At 52.2% G+C, this 17,500-nt stretch overlaps 1 protein-coding gene across 1 annotated transcript in view; it reads right to left on the bottom strand.

Moving 5' to 3' along the window:
• Nucleotides 1-17,500, bottom strand: part of kalrna (kalirin RhoGEF kinase a) — a 119,192-nt gene that overhangs the window by 35,663 nt on the left and 66,029 nt on the right. The window contains exons 30-38 of the mRNA XM_080018985.1: nt 17,462-17,500; nt 14,929-15,014; nt 14,078-14,227; nt 13,527-13,595; nt 12,602-12,720; nt 12,417-12,483; nt 3,729-3,832; nt 2,876-2,945; nt 2,621-2,707 (exon numbers count right to left, since the gene is read on the bottom strand). The exon at nt 17,462-17,500 is cut by the window's right edge and continues 168 nt beyond it. Coding sequence (XP_079875111.1) covers nt 2,621-2,707; nt 2,876-2,945; nt 3,729-3,832; nt 12,417-12,483; nt 12,602-12,720; nt 13,527-13,595; nt 14,078-14,227; nt 14,929-15,014; nt 17,462-17,500 — 791 coding nt within the window. The remainder of the gene's footprint in view (nt 1-2,620; nt 2,708-2,875; nt 2,946-3,728; nt 3,833-12,416; nt 12,484-12,601; nt 12,721-13,526; nt 13,596-14,077; nt 14,228-14,928; nt 15,015-17,461) is intronic.

Raw genomic sequence — 17,500 nt, 5'->3', positions numbered from 1 at the left:
ACACTCCAGTTTTATTTGGATGTTTCTGAAAAAGGGGGAGTAGCAAATGCTGCCCTTTTTCAGAAAAAAGGGGGAGATAGACTAGTCCTGATGTGTCACAGCTCCAACCTGGACTCAGTAGAAAAAGGCCAACCGCCACGCACACGATTTGCAGCCGCAGTAGCAAAAGCATTAACGAAAACAGCCCACATGGTTATGTGCCACCCATTAACGGTCCTAACAACACATAGCGTGACGTCGTTCATCTCATCCAAAGCATTTACCATGACTAGTCTGCGACAAACAAAATTGGAATAAACACTACTCCAACCACACATCACATACACGGCGGACAGAGTAAATATGGCGGATCATATCGATCCTCTCCCTCCTTTCTGAACAACCTTAAATTGTCTAAAGTCAAAGAAATTCTGATTCCTTCATTTGGTCAAAGACTGTCTCCTACCTCCTATATAGTCTTGTTGTTCCTAAACCGACCCCTAGATGAGCAGGTAGAAAGGGCAAATAGAATGATTAAGGCCAAATTGGCTAGGTTTTGCGCGGACTCAAAGCTAACTTGGATAGAAGCCCTTCCGATAGCTCTCATGTCAATAAGGGCATCCACTAACAGCGGCACAGGTTTCTCCCCATTTGAAATATGCACAGGAAGAAGGTTCGAGAGTCCGGCCACGGTGGATCTAAGGGGGACGCCCCTGGACCTCACCCGCTGGATCTCACCCGCGTGGATCACGCATTGTACTATGGTATCCTAACTGTTCGGGTAGTCTCTCTCTCTCCTCAAAAATACAGGACCACGCTGGAGAGCGAATCAACCCACCGTCGGGTAAGGCTGTAAGAGTCTCCGACTGGGTCTGGTTGAAAGCGGTGAAAAAGAAGTGGACGGAGGCCAGGTGGACCGGACCGTTCCGAGTGGTCCAGACTTACAACCACTCTGTCGGTTGGACGGGAAAGGCAACACGTGGTATCACTGGAGTCGGTGCGCCGCAGCGTCTAACCCCGACTGCCAACGACCAGATCCTAACAGCACCACGACACCGCCCGACCCCTGGCTGGCAGCGGCCGATTTGGAGCACTCACTGTTAGCTGCAAGGGTGACGTGCTAGTAACCTCTCCCCTAGGTCATAGAGGAGCGCGGCGGGACGATCGCCATCCCCCGCCCAGAAGCAGACTGTCCACCTCGATGGGACCCCAGGCGCTTCCTCTCCTGATTTGTTTATGGTTTATCGTGTGTATGATTTTTGTCATAAAATAGTCTGTACTGTTTGTTTGAGATGTTGTTATTATAAACGGTCCAGGTGGTGAGTGAATGCCATCCGCGCGTTCAAAAATACGGATGTTGGTAGGTTTTCCCGCTAAGACAAATGGGGTTTTCCCTGCCAATCACTCCTGGTGCCATGCACTGTCATGACTTGTTTATTGTTTGTTTTAAATGTTATCTGGGAAGAAGTTCAATGTTTTATTTCTCGTCTTAGGGTAAGATTCTATTAGGTAGAGAAAGGTCCAGCTGTGTGTCGACCAGTCTGTGTTGGACACAACTATGTGTTATTTACCTCCTTCCCCTTGATTAATACATGTTTTGTTGACTGTTTTAGAGTGACCTCATGTTTGATGAGGTCAAAAGAGGGAATTGTTGGAAGTAATATGGCGCTTGTTATAAAATGGCGCCTCTTGTTGGAGAACAGTTCTTTGTGACCAGTCACGCACATATTGTTTCCAGTACTTTTCCTGTTGCGTGCGTGATGCTCATGCTCTGTGGCACGTACATAGTTCTTTGTGATGCATATATCCTTTTGTGACGACTTGCTTAGGGGAGACTTTATAAGGGTTGTCGTCTTTGTCGTCGTTGTCTTTGTCGTCGGTCTTGTCGTTGGTCGAAACGTTGCGAACTGACCCTGCAGATATATCGGCAGTAGCACCAATAAAGGGATCCCACGACATTTTGCCTCACACCCATCTCCGTCTTATTGAGGAAGCTACATACATCAACCAACCTGGGAGGGATCCGCCGTTTTACAGGTATCCCAACACATAGTATATATATGTAACATAGCATATATATTTAACATATTGTATATACAGTATATGTAACATAGTATATATGTAACATAGTATATATATCAGAATCAGAATCAGAAATAGTTTAATAATCCCAGGGGGAAATTACTTAATATTTAACATATTGTATATGTAACAGTAAATATGTAACATAGTATACATATTTAACATATTGTATGTGTAACATAGCATGTATATTTAACACATTATATATTTAACATAGTATATATATATGTAACATAGTATATATATTTAACATAGTATATATGTAACATAGTATATATATTTAACATAGTATATGCAGTATGTAACATATTATATATGTAACAATATATATGATATATATATATATATATATACTGTATATATATAGATTTTACTGTAAATTGTCTGAGCATTAGGGAAAAGGTCTATACAAATAAAATGTATTGTTGTTATCATATGAATTTTATGACATTTCACTGGAAATTGTATTCCAAGTTTTATTATTAATATATATTTATCAACATATTTGATGATTTTGTCAGTTGGACGTGGCGCCCCCTGTGGCCGCCACGAGACTTACATCGAAGTAGGAGTCGTACTCTGCCACGATGAACTCTGACTTGGGTTTGTTCTGACAGTAGATGACGTACATGTGGAGCCGGCGCTCCTACACACACACACACACACACACACACACAGTGAGAAATGTGAAATATTTAAAAATCCAAAATGGAATGTGTGGTTTCCTCTGAACTGGGTTGTGTTGTTGGGTGTTGGGTCTAGATATACAAGGTAAACAGGTGGTGGTGGTGGTGGTGGTGGTGGTGTTCCTCACGTGTTTGATGAAGAGCTGCGGGAGGAGCTGCTGGTCCTCAACACACTTCTCCAGCTCTCCAACGAAGAAACTGTGGAGGAAGCAACACACATCAACACACAACTACACACACACACACATACACACACATCAACACATTAACACACATCAACACACAACTTCACACATCAACACACATAAACACATCAACACACACCAACACATCAACACACATCAACACATCAACACATCAACACACATCGTCACACATCAACACATCAATACACATCAACACACATCAGCACATCAACACACATCAACACAAATCAATACATTAACACACATCGACACACATCAATACACATCAACATAAACCAAACAACACACATCACCACACCAACACATCAACACACATCAACACACAACACATCAACACACATCAAAACACATCAGCACACATCGACACACATCAACACACATCAACACAAACCAAACAACACACATCATCACACCAACACATCAACACACCAACACACATCAAAAACGCACATCAACACAAAACACATCAACACACATCAGCACACATCAACACACATAAACACATCGACACACATCAACACACATCAACACACCAACACACATCAACACACATCAAAAACGCACATCAACACACATCAACACATCAGCACACATCTACACACACAGATCAGCTGCCCTGAAGCAAGGCACTCAACCCCCAGTCATTCAGCTCCCAAAGACACCCTCCGTGCAAGAGGATTTCCACCCTTTTCAAAGTATTATTCTCATGCAGGGCCACAGCAATGAGAGTCCCCGGCCCACTTTGGGTCCCAGAGCCTGTGTTTGGAGCCCTTACTCTCTGTGCCAGTCGTAGATCTGGTGGATGTTCCCAAACACCATCTTGTCTTTGCCCTTCATGTCGTCTGGAACGCCCTTCTCCTCCATGCGCTGCATGAAGCCCTGAGGAAGCAAAAACACCACATGCTAGTACTACTGCTTTATAACACTGTAGTACTACTATAGTACTGCTTTATAACACTGTAGTACTACTGAAGTACTGCTTTATAACACTAGTACTACTGTAGTACTGCTTTATAACACTGTAATACTACTGAAGTACTGCTTTATAACACTGTAGAACTACTGTAGTACTGCTTTATAACACTGTAGTACTACTGCCGTACTACTTTATAAAAGTGTAGTACCACTGTAGTACTACTTTATAACACGGTAGTACTACCTTTTTACACTGTAGTACTACTTTATAGGAACATGGAGCAACACGGTGGAACACGGAGGAACATGTTGGAACACAGAGGAACATGTTGGAACATGTTGGAACATGGAAAAACACGGAGGAACACGGAGGAACGCGGAGGAATATGGTGGAACACGGAGGAACATGCAGGAACATGATGGAACACGGAGGAAAACGGAGGAACACGGAGGAGGAACACGGTGGAAAACAGAGGAACACGGAGGAACATGATGGAGCACTGAGGGACACGGAGGAACGCGGAGGAACGCGGGCGAACGTGGAGGAACGCGGAGGAACACGGAGGAGGAGGAACATGATGGAACACGGTGGAAAACGGAGGAACACGGAGGAACACGGAGGAACATGGAGGAGGAACACGGACAAACGCGGAGGGACACGGAGGAACATGATGGAACACGGAGGAACATGATGGAACACGGTGGAACACGGAGGAACACGGAGGAACATGATGGAACACGGAGGACCACGATGGAACACAGAGGAACAAGGTGGAACACGGAGGAACACGTTGGAACACGGAGGAACACGGAGGAACACTGAGGAACACTGAGGAACACTGAGGAACAAGGAGGAACACGGAGGAACACGGAAAAACACGGACGAACACGGACGAACACGGAGGAACACGGAGAACACGGAGGAACACGGAGGAAAACGATGGAACACGATGGAACATGGACAAACACGGACGAACACGGACGAACACGGACGAACACGATGGAACACGGAGGAACACGGAGGAACACGGAGGAACACGGACGAACACGATGGAACACGATGGAACACGATGGAACACGGACGAACACGGACGAACACGATGGAACACGGAGGAGCACGATGGAACACGATGGAACACGATGGAACACGGACGAACACGGACGAACACGATGGAACACGGAGGAACACGGAGGAACACGGAGGAACACGATGGAACACGGACGAACACGATGGAAGACGGACGAACACGATGGAACACGGAGGAACACGAGGGAACACGGACGGACACGGACGAACACGATGGAACACGGACGAACACGGAGGAACACGGACGAACACGGAGGAACACGGACGAACACGGAGGAACACGGAGGAACACGGAGGACCACGGAGGAACACGATGGAACACGGAGGAACACGATGGAACACGATGGAACACGATGGAACACGGACGAACACGGACGAACACGGAGGAACACGGAGGAACACGGAGGAACACGGAGGAACACGATGGAACACGATGGAACACGATGGAACACGGACGAACACGATGGAACACGGACGAACACGGAGGAACACGGACGAACACGGACGAACACGGAGGAACACGGACGAACACGATGGAACACGGACGAACACGGAGGAACACGGAGGAACACGATGGAACACGGACGAACACGATGGAACACGGACGAACACGATGGAACACGGAGGAACACGATGGAACACGGACGAACACGATGGAACACGGACGAACACGATGGAACACGGAGGAACACGATGGAACACGGACGAACACGATGGAACACGGAGGAACACGATGGAACACGGACGGAGACGGACGGACACGATGGAACACGGACGAACACGGAGGAACACGGACGAACACGGAGGAACACGGACGAACACGGAGGAACACGGAGGAACACGGACGAACACGGACGAACACGGAGGAACACGGAGGAACACGATGGAACACGGACGAACACGATGGAACACGGACGAACACGGAGGAACACGGAGGAACACGGAGGAACACGATGGAAGACGGACGAACACGATGGAACACGGACGAACACGATGGAACACGGAGGAACACGATGGAACACGGACGAACACGGAGGAACACGGAGGAACACGATGGAACACGATGGAACACGGACGAACACGGACGAACACGATGGAACACGGGGGAACACGGACGAACACGATGGAACACGGACGAACACGATGGAACACGATGGAACACGGACGAACACGATGGAACACGGACGAACACGATGGAACACGGAGGAACACGGACGAACACGATGGAACACGGAGGAACACGGAGGAACACGGAGGAACACGGAGGAACACGGACGAACACGGACGAACACGATGGAACACGGACGAACACGGAGGAACACGATGGAACACGGAGGAACACGATGGAACACGGACGAACACGATGGAACACGGAGGAACACGGAGGAACACGGAGGAACACGGAGGAACACGGACGAACACGATGGAACACGGACGGACACGGACGGACACGGAGGAACACGGAGGAACACGGAGGAACACGATGGAACACGGAGGAACACGGAGGAACACGGAAGAACACGGAGGAACACGGAGGAACACGGACGAACACGATGGAACACGGACGGACACGGACGAACACGGAGGAACACGGAGGAACACGGAGGAACACGATGGAACACGGACGAACACGGACGAACACGGAGGAACACGGACGAACACGGAGGAACACGGACGAACACGGACGAACACGGAGGAACACGGACGAACACGGAGGAACACGGACGAACACGGACGAACACGGAGGAACACGGAGGAACACGGACGAACACGGACGAACACGGAGGAACACGGAGGAACACGGAGGAACACGATGGAACACGGACGAACACGGACGAACACGATGGAACACGATGGAACACGGACGAACACGATGGAACACGGAGGAACACGGAGGAACACGATGGAACACGAACACGGAGAAACACGGACGAACACGGACGAACACGGACGAACACGGAGGAACACGGACGAACACGGAGGAACACGGAGGAACACGGACGAACACGGACGAACACGATGGAACACGGACGAACACGATGGAACTCGGAGGAACACGGAGGAACACGGAGGAACACGGAGGAACACGGACGAACACGGAAGAACACGGACGAACACGGACGAACACGGACGAACACGGAGGAACACGGACGAACACGGACGAACACGGAGGAACACGATGGAACACGATGGAACACGGACGAACACGGACGAACACGATGGAACACGGACGAACACGGAGGAACACGGACGAACACTGACGAACACGGACGAACACTGACGAACACGGACGAACACGGACGAACACTGACGAACACGGACGAACACGGAGGAACACGATGGAACACGATGGAACACGGACGAACACGGACGAACACGATGGAACACGATGGAACACGGACGAACACGATGGAACACGGACGAACACGGACGAACACGGACGAACACGGACGAACACGGACGAACACGGACGAACACGGAGGAACACGGAGGAACACGGAGGAACACGATGGAACACGGACGAACACGGACGAACACGATGGAACACGGACGAACACGATGGAACACGGACGAACACGGACGAACACGGACGAACACGGAGGAACACGGAGGAACACGGAGGAACACGGACGAACGCGGACGAACACGATGGAACGCGGACGAACACGATGGAACACGGACGAACACGATGGAACACGATGGAACACGGACGAACACGGACGAACACGATGGAACACGGACGAACACGATGGAACACGGAGGAACACGGAGGAACACGGAGGAACACGGACGAACACGGAGGAACACGGAGGAACACGGAGGAACACGGACGAACACGGACGAACACGGAGAAACACGGAGAAACACGGAGGAACACGGAGGAACACGGACGAACACGGACGAACACGGAGGAACACGATGGAACACGGACGAACACGGACGAACACGATGGAACACGATGGAACACGGACGAACACGGACGAACACGATGGAACACGGACGAACACGGACGAACACGATGGAACACGGACGAACACGATGGAACACGGAGGAACACGGACGAACACGATGGAACACGGAGGAACACGGAGGAACACGGAGGAACACGGACGAACACGGACGAACACGGACGAACACGGACGAACACGGAGGAACACAATGGAACACGGACGAACACGGACGAACACGGACGAACACGGAGGAACACGATGGAACACGGAGGAACACGGACGAACACGGACGAACACGGACGAACACGGACGAACACGATGGAACACGGAGGAACACGGACGAACACGATGGAACACGGAGGAACGCGATGGAACACGATGGAACACGGAGGAACGCGATGGAACGCGATGGAACACGATGGAACACGGACGAACACGGACGAACACGATGGAACACGGACGAACACGATGGAACACGGAGGAACACGATGGAACACGGACGAACACGGACGAACACGGAGGAACACGGAGGAACACGGAGGAACACGGAGGAACACGGAGGAACACGGACGAACACGGACTAACACGGACTAACACGGACGAACACGGACGAACACGGACGAACACGGACGAACACGGACGAACACGGAGGAACACGGAGGAACACGGAGGAACACGGAGGAACACGGACGAACACGGACGAACACGGACGAACACGGACGAACACGGAGGAACACGGACGAACACGGAGGAACACGGACGAACACGGAGGAACACGGAGGAACACGATGGAACACGGACGAACACGGACGAACACGGACGAACACGGAGGAACACGATGGAACACGGACGAACACGGACGAACACGGACGAACACGGACGAACACGGACGAACACGGACGAACACGGAGGAACACGGAGGAACACGGAGGAACACGATGGAACACGGACGAACACGGACGAACACGATGGAACACGGACGAACACGATGGAACACGGACGAACACGGACGAACACGGACGAACACGGAGGAACACGGAGGAACACGGAGGAACACGGACGAACGCGGACGAACACGATGGAACGCGGACGAACACGATGGAACACGGACGAACACGATGGAACACGATGGAACACGGACGAACACGGACGAACACGATGGAACACGGACGAACACGATGGAACACGGAGGAACACGGAGGAACACGGAGGAACACGGACGAACACGGAGGAACACGGAGGAACACGGAGGAACACGGACGAACACGGACGAACACGGAGAAACACGGAGAAACACGGAGGAACACGGAGGAACACGGACGAACACGGACGAACACGGAGGAACACGATGGAACACGGACGAACACGGACGAACACGATGGAACACGATGGAACACGGACGAACACGGACGAACACGATGGAACACGGACGAACACGGACGAACACGATGGAACACGGACGAACACGATGGAACACGGAGGAACACGGACGAACACGATGGAACACGGAGGAACACGGAGGAACACGGAGGAACACGGACGAACACGGACGAACACGGACGAACACGGACGAACACGGAGGAACACAATGGAACACGGACGAACACGGACGAACACGGACGAACACGGAGGAACACGATGGAACACGGAGGAACACGGACGAACACGGACGAACACGGACGAACACGGACGAACACGATGGAACACGGAGGAACACGGACGAACACGATGGAACACGGAGGAACGCGATGGAACACGATGGAACACGGAGGAACGCGATGGAACGCGATGGACACGATGGAACACGGACGAACACGGACGAACACGATGGAACACGGACGAACACGATGGAACACGGAGGAACACGATGGAACACGGACGAACACGGACGAACACGGAGGAACACGGAGGAACACGGAGGAACACGGAGGAACACGGAGGAACACGGACGAACACGGACTAACACGGACTAACACGGACGAACACGGACGAACACGGACGAACACGGACGAACACGGACGAACACGGAGGAACACGGAGGAACACGGAGGAACACGGACGAACACGGACGAACACGGACGAACACGGAGGAACACGGAGGAACACGGACGAACACGGAGGAACACGGACGAACACGGAGGAACACGGAGGAACACGATGGAACACGGACGAACACGGACGAACACGGACGAACACGGAGGAACACGATGGAACACGGACGAACACGGACGAACACGGACGAACACGGACGAACACGGACGAACACGGACGAACACGATGGAACACGGAGGAACACGATGGAACACGATGGAACACGGACGAACACGGACGAACACGGAGGAACACGGAGGAACACGATGGAACACGATGGAACACGGACGAACACGGACGAACACGGACGAAAACGGACGAACACGGACGAACACGGACGAACACGATGGAACACGGAGGAACACGGAGGAACACGATGGAACACGGACGAACACGGACGAACACGGACGAACACGGACGAACACGGAGGAACACGGAGGAACACGGAGGAACACGATGGAACACGATGGAACACGGACGAACACGGACGAACACGGACGAACACGGACGAACACGGAGGAACACGGAGGAACACAATGGAACACGGACGAACACGGACGAACACGGACGAACACGGAGGAACACGATGGAACACGGAGGAACACGGACGAACACGGACGAACACGGACGAACACGGACGAACACGATGGAACACGGAGGAACACGGACGAACACGATGGAACACGGAGGAACGCGATGGAACACGATGGAACACGGAGGAACGCGATGGAACGCGATGGAACACGATGGAACACGGACGAACACGGACGAACACGATGGAACACGGACGAACACGATGGAACACGGAGGAACACGATGGAACACGGACGAACACGGACGAACACGGAGGAACACGGAGGAACACGGAGGAACACGGAGGAACACGGAGGAACACGGACGAACACGGACGAACACGGACTAACACGGACGAACACGGACGAACACGGACGAACACGGACGAACACGGAGGAACACGGAGGAACACGGAGGAACACGGAGGAACACGGACGAACACGGACGAACACGGACGAACACGGAGGAACACGGAGGAACACGGACGAACACGGAGGAACACGGACGAACACGGAGGAACACGGAGGAACACGATGGAACACGGACGAACACGGACGAACACGGACGAACACGGAGGAACACGATGGAACACGGACGAACACGGACGAACACGGACGAACACGGACGAACACGGACGAACACGGACGAACACGATGGAACACGGAGGAACACGATGGAACACGATGGAACACGGACGAACACGGACGAACACGGAGGAACACGGAGGAACACGATGGAACACGATGGAACACGGACGAACACGGACGAACACGGACGAAAACGGACGAACACGGACGAACACGGACGAACACGATGGAACACGGAGGAACACGGAGGAACACGATGGAACACGGACGAACACGGACGAACACGGACGAACACGGACGAACACGGAGGAACACGGAGGAACACGGAGGAACACGATGGAACACGATGGAACACGGACGAACACGGACGAACACGGACGAACACGGACGAACACGGAGGAACACGGAGGAACACGATGGAACACGATGGAACACGATGGAACACGGACGAACACGGACGAACACGGACGAACACGATGGAACACGGACGAACACGGACGAACACGATGGAACACGGAGGAACACGATGGAACACGGACGAACACGGACGAACACGGACGAACACGGACGAACACGGACGAACACGGACGAACACGGACGAACACGATGGAACACGGACGAACATGATGGAACACGGAGGAACACGGAGGAACACGATGGAACACGATGGAACACGGACGAACACGGACGAACACGGACGAACACGATGGAACACGGACGAACACGGACGACCACGATGGAACACGGAGGAACACGGACGAACACGGACGAACACGGACGAACACGGACGAACACGGACGAACACGGAGGAACACGGACGAACACGGACGAACACGGAGGAACACGGAGGAACACGATGGAACACGATGGAACACGGACGAACACGGACGAACACGGACGAACACGATGGAACACGGACGAACACGGACGACCACGATGGAACACGGAGGAACACGGACGAACACGGACGAACACGGACGAACACGGACGAACACGGACGAACACGGACGAACACGGAGGAACACGGAGGAACACGATGGAACACGGACGAACACGGACGAACACGGAGGAACACGGAGGAACACGATGGAACACGGAGGAACACGGACGAACACGGACGAACACGGACGAAAACGACGGAACACGGAGGAACACGGACGAACACGATGGAACACGGACGAACACGGAGGAACACGGAGGAAAACGGACGAACACGATGGAACACGATGGAACACGATGGAACACGGAGGAAGTCTCACCTCCACTACGATGCCCAGGTCCTTGACGTAGTCCTTCTCTGTCTGAATCAACTCGTTGAGAACGAACCTGAAGGTCACACAACACACTGTTCTCGCGCAGGACACACCTCATCTTCAATCACAGTTCTAGTACTCATAGTAGTGGTAGTAGTACAACTAGTAATGGTATTAGTACTAGTACTTACATGCGTCCCCTCATGGCCTTGGCTCTCTGCTCCAGCTCGGGGTTCCGGGGCTGGACCGGGGTGGATGGTTCTGGAGGCTTCAGAGCTGAGAATCCAGGGTAAGATCCAGGCTCCAGGGTCTGAAGGGGAAGAGGATTTAGGAGTCTGTCAACCTGTCTGTCTGTCTGTCTGTCTGATTTAGAGTATCCCTCCCCCTCCCTCTGATTCATAATCTGGTTTAATCTGATCCATAATATGATTCATAAACTGCTTTAATATGATTCATAATCTGATTCATAATCTGAGCCCAGAGTTTTTCAGAGTTTAGAAAGTTTGAAATAAAGACAAAATTATTGAAATATATTGAAAACAGCCCAACGAGGACCAGGATGTGCTCTTTGTCAACCTGTCTGTCTGTCTGTCTGTCTGTCTGTCTGTCTGTCTGTCTGTACTGGTCTGTCTGTCTACCTTTCAACCAGACTGTCTGTCTGTCTGTACCTGTCTGTCTGTGTATATGTAAAGATGTACTGTACCTGTACAGTGTGTACATAGAGTCAGTATCTGGACAGGGCATGTTCACATACACACTACATACATGTACACTGCTCCACCTTTTACTGCACAGTATACACACACTACATACATGCACACTGCTTCATCCTTTGCTGTACTCACATACTACTACATGCCATGTACACATCTGCACTTATAGCACAGCAAGGGCAATGCTGCGTTGTGATTGGCTGGAGGAGCAGCAGTGACGGAGGATTTCAATGAAATGACGACGAATTAACTGATTGAAAAGAAGTTCAACACATGAAAGCAATGGAAACCAGTCCCCCCTTCCAGGTGTTAGCCAGGAGGAGGATGAGAGGAGAGGAGAGGAGAATAGAGGAGAAGAGGAGGTCCATGCACAACATGTATTTCTAATCCATCGCTCACTCACCATCTTGGATTTAACCAGCTGCTCTATGGCACTGACCAGATCTGAAGCACTAGGAACCTCCACAGAGGACTGGAGAGGAGGAGGAGAGGAGGAGGGGAGGAGAGAGGGAGAGGAGAGAGGGAGAGGGGGAGAGGGGGAGAGGGAGAGAGGGAGAGGAGGAGGAGGGTTAGGGAGTAAAAATGGACAGAAGAAGAGTAATCAGAGGAAGGAGAGGAACTGAACACATTGAGCGGTTCAGACCCAGTACTACAAATACTGAGTATATACTGAATAAATACTGAACTGATACAGAATCAATACTGCACAAATACTGCACAAAATACTGAACAAATACCGAATCAATACTGAAGAAATGCTGAATATATTCTGAACAACTACTGAGTAAATATTGCATAAATACCGAAGAAATACTGAATAAATACTTTGAAAAGGTTTAATTTCTCTTCTGAATATCACAGGGTGATGCATGCTGGGAAGAGCCCCGCAGCACCAGGCGGCCAGATGTTTAAAGCAGGTTGGCTGGTTTGACTCCACCTCCTCCTCCCCCTCACCTTCTCCTCCTGGGCGGGGGGCGGGTCCTTGATGATCTGCATGGGTGGGGGCAGGGGGGTGTGGCTCTCCTCCTCCTCCTCCCCCCCGCTCTGCAGCCCTGAGGAGGACTTGCACAGGGAGGAGGGGGCCTCCCCCCCAGCGGGGGGCTTCTGGGGGAGACAAAGACAGAGTCAGTCCGAGCTCATCTCCAGCTGTGTGTAGCGTGTGTGTAGTGTGTGGATGTGTAGTGTGTGTATAGTGTGTGTTGTGTGTGTGAAGTGTAGTGTGTGTGTGTAGTGTAGTGTGTAGTGTAGTGTGTGGATGTGTTGTGTGTGGAGTGTGTAGTGTGTGTGTACTGTAGTGTGTAGTGTAGTGTAGTGTGTGTGTGTAGTGTAGTGTGTAGTGTGTGTGTAGTGTGTGTGTGTGTGTGTGTGTGTAGTGTAGTGTGTGTGTAGTGTGTGTGTGTGGATGTGTAGTGTGTGTGTGTAGTGTAGTGTGTAGTGTAGTGTGTGGATGTGTTGTGTGCGTGTAGTGTGTGTTTAGTGTGTGTGTGTTCATAGTATTATACTTTGATACTTTCAAGGTATTTTTCATAGTTTTATACTTTCATACTTTCATAGTATATTTCCTAGTTTCATAGTATATTTCATATTATATTTCATACTTTCAAAGTATAATTCATACTTTCATAGTATATTTCATGTTTTAATTCATACTTTCACAGTATATTTTCCCAGCCAGATCAATACTCTTGGTGTTTTCGTCACTCTGAGGGCCACGGCAGCCATCTTTCAAAACTAGAGCGTAGCTGCTGTTGTGAGTGGACGGAAAGCAGAGCGGGCTCCCAGAGAGCCTGCTTCTGATTGGTCACCTCGTCTGTGATGTCATCGTGCTGCGTGGGGTCACATGGTCCCAGGTCCATGCTCTTCCTGCCCTCCTCACGCCCCGCCCCCGGACCTGCCAATCAATCAATCAATCAAACACCATCAGTCAATACACCATCAATCAATACACAATGAAGGGGTGAGGTGACAGAGTGAAGGGGTGAGGTGACAAGGTGAAGGGGTGAGGTGACAGAGTGAAGGGGTGAGGTGACAGAGTGAAGGGGTGAGGTGACAAGGTGAAGGGGTGAGGTGACAAGGTGAAGGGGTGAGGTGACAGAGTGAAGGGGTGAGGTGACAAGGTGAAGGGGTGAGGTGACAGAGTGAAGGGGTGAGGTGACAGAGTGAAGGGGTGAGGAGACAGAGTGAAGGGGTGAGGTGACAGAGTGAAGGGGTGAGGTGACAGAGTGAAGGGGTGAGGTGACAAGGTGAAGGGGTGAGGTGACAAGGTGAAGGGGTGAGGTGACAGAGTGAAGGGGTGAGGTGACAAGGTGAAGGGGTGAGGTGACAAGGTGAAGGGGTGAGGTGACAGAGTGAAGGGGTGAGGTGACAGAGTGAAGGGGTGAGGTGACAAGGTGAAGGGGTGAGGTGACAGAGTGAAGGGGTGAGGTGACAAGGTGAAGGGGTGAGGTGACAGAGTGAAGGGGTGAGGTGACAGAGTGAAGGGGTGAGGAGACAGAGTGAAGGGGTGAGGTGACAGAGTGAAGGGGTGAGGTGACAGAGTGAAGGGGTGAGGTGACAAGGTGAAGGGGTGAGGTGACAAGGTGAAGGGGTGAGGTGACAGAGTGAAGGGGTGAGGTGACAAGGTGAAGGGGTGAGGTGACAGAGTGAAGGGGTGAGGTGACAGAGTGAAGGGGTGAGGTGACAGAGTGAAGGGGTGAGGTGACAAGGTGAAGGGGTGAGGTGACAAGGTGAAGGGGTGAGGTGACAGAGTGAAGGGGTGAGGTGACAGAGTGAAGGGGTGAGGTGACAGAGGGAAGGGGTGAGGTGACAAGGTGAAGGGGTGAGGTGACAAGGTGAAGGGGTGAGGTGACAGAGTGAAGGGGTGAGGTGACAAGGTGAAGGGGTGAGGTGACAAGGTGAAGGGGTGAGGTGACAGAGTGAAGGGGTGAGGAGACAGAGTGAGGGGGTGAGGTGACAAGGTGAAGGGGTGAGGTGACAAGGTGAAGGGGTGAGGTGACAAGGTGAAGGGGTGAGGTGACAGAGTGAAGGGGTGAGGTGACAAGGTGAAGGGGTGAGGTGACAAGGTGAAGGGGTGAGGTGACAAGGTGAAGGGGTGAGGTGACAGAGGGAAGGGGTGAGGTGACAAGGTGAAGGGGTGAGGTGACAGAGTGAAGGGGTGAGGTGACAGAGTGAAGGGGTGAGGTGACAAGGTGAAGGGGTGAGGTGACAGAGTGAAGGGGTGAGGAGACAGAGTGAAGGGGTGAGGTGACAAGGTGAAGGGGTGAGGTGACAGAGTGAAGGGGTGAGGTGACAAGGTGAAGGGGTGAGGTGACAGAGTGAAGGGGTGAGGTGACAGAGGGAAGGGGTGAGGTGACAAGGTAAAGGGGTGAGGTGACAGAGTGAAGGGGTGAGGAGACAGAGTGAAGGGGTGAGGTGACAAGGTGAAGGGGTGAGGTGACAAGGTGAAGGGGTGAGGTGACAGAGTGAAGGGGTGAGGAGACAGAGTGAAGGGGTGAGGTGAGAGGGTGAAGGGGTGAGGTGACAGAGTGAAGGGGTGAGGTGACAGAGTGAAGGGGTGAGGAGACAGAGTGAAGGGGTGAGGTGACAGAGTGAAGGGGTGAGGTGACAAGGTGAAGGGGTGAGGTGACAAGGTGAAGGGGTGAGGTGACAAGGTGAAGGGGTGAGGTGACAGAGGGAAGGGGTGAGGTGACAAGGTGAAGGGGTGAGGTGACAGAGTGAAGGGGTGAGGTGACAAGGTGAAGGGGTGAGGTGACAGAGTGAAGTGGTGAGGTGACAAGGTGAAGGGGTGAGGTGACAGAGTGAAGGGGTGAGGAGACAGAGTGAAGGGGTGAGGTGACAAGGTGAAGGGGTGAGGTGACAAGGTGAAGGGGTGAGGTGACAAGGTGAAGGGGTGAGGTGACAGAGGGAAGGGGTGAGGTGACAAGGTGAAGGGGTGAGGTGACAGAGTGAAGGGGTGAGGTGACAAGGTGAAGGGGTGAGGTGACAGAGTGAAGTGGTGAGGTGACAAGGTGAAGGGGTGAGGTGACAGAGTGAAGGGGTGAGGAGACAGAGTGAAGGGGTGAGGTGACAAGGTGAAGGGGTGAGGTGACAGAGTGAAGGGGTGAGGTGACAAGGTGAAGGGGTGAGGTGACAGAGTGAAGGGGTGAGGAGACAGAGTGAAGGGGTGAGGTGACAAGGTGAAGGGGTGAGGTGACAGAGTGAAGGGGTGAGGTGACAAGGTGAAGGGGTGAGGTGACAGAGTGAAGGGGTGAGGTGACAAGGTGAAGGGGTGAGGTGACAGAGTGAAGGGGTGAGGTGACAAGGTGAAGGGGTGAGGTGACAGGGTGAGGGTCCTCGTACCTATCTTCTTCTGCTTGCTGTTGGGCAGCTTCTTGATGG

Source organism: Zeus faber (assembly GCF_960531495.2).
Source record: "Zeus faber genome assembly, chromosome: 18".
Lineage (NCBI taxonomy): Eukaryota > Metazoa > Chordata > Actinopteri > Zeiformes > Zeidae > Zeus > Zeus faber.
This window is presented reverse-complemented; position numbering and strand designations above follow the sequence as displayed.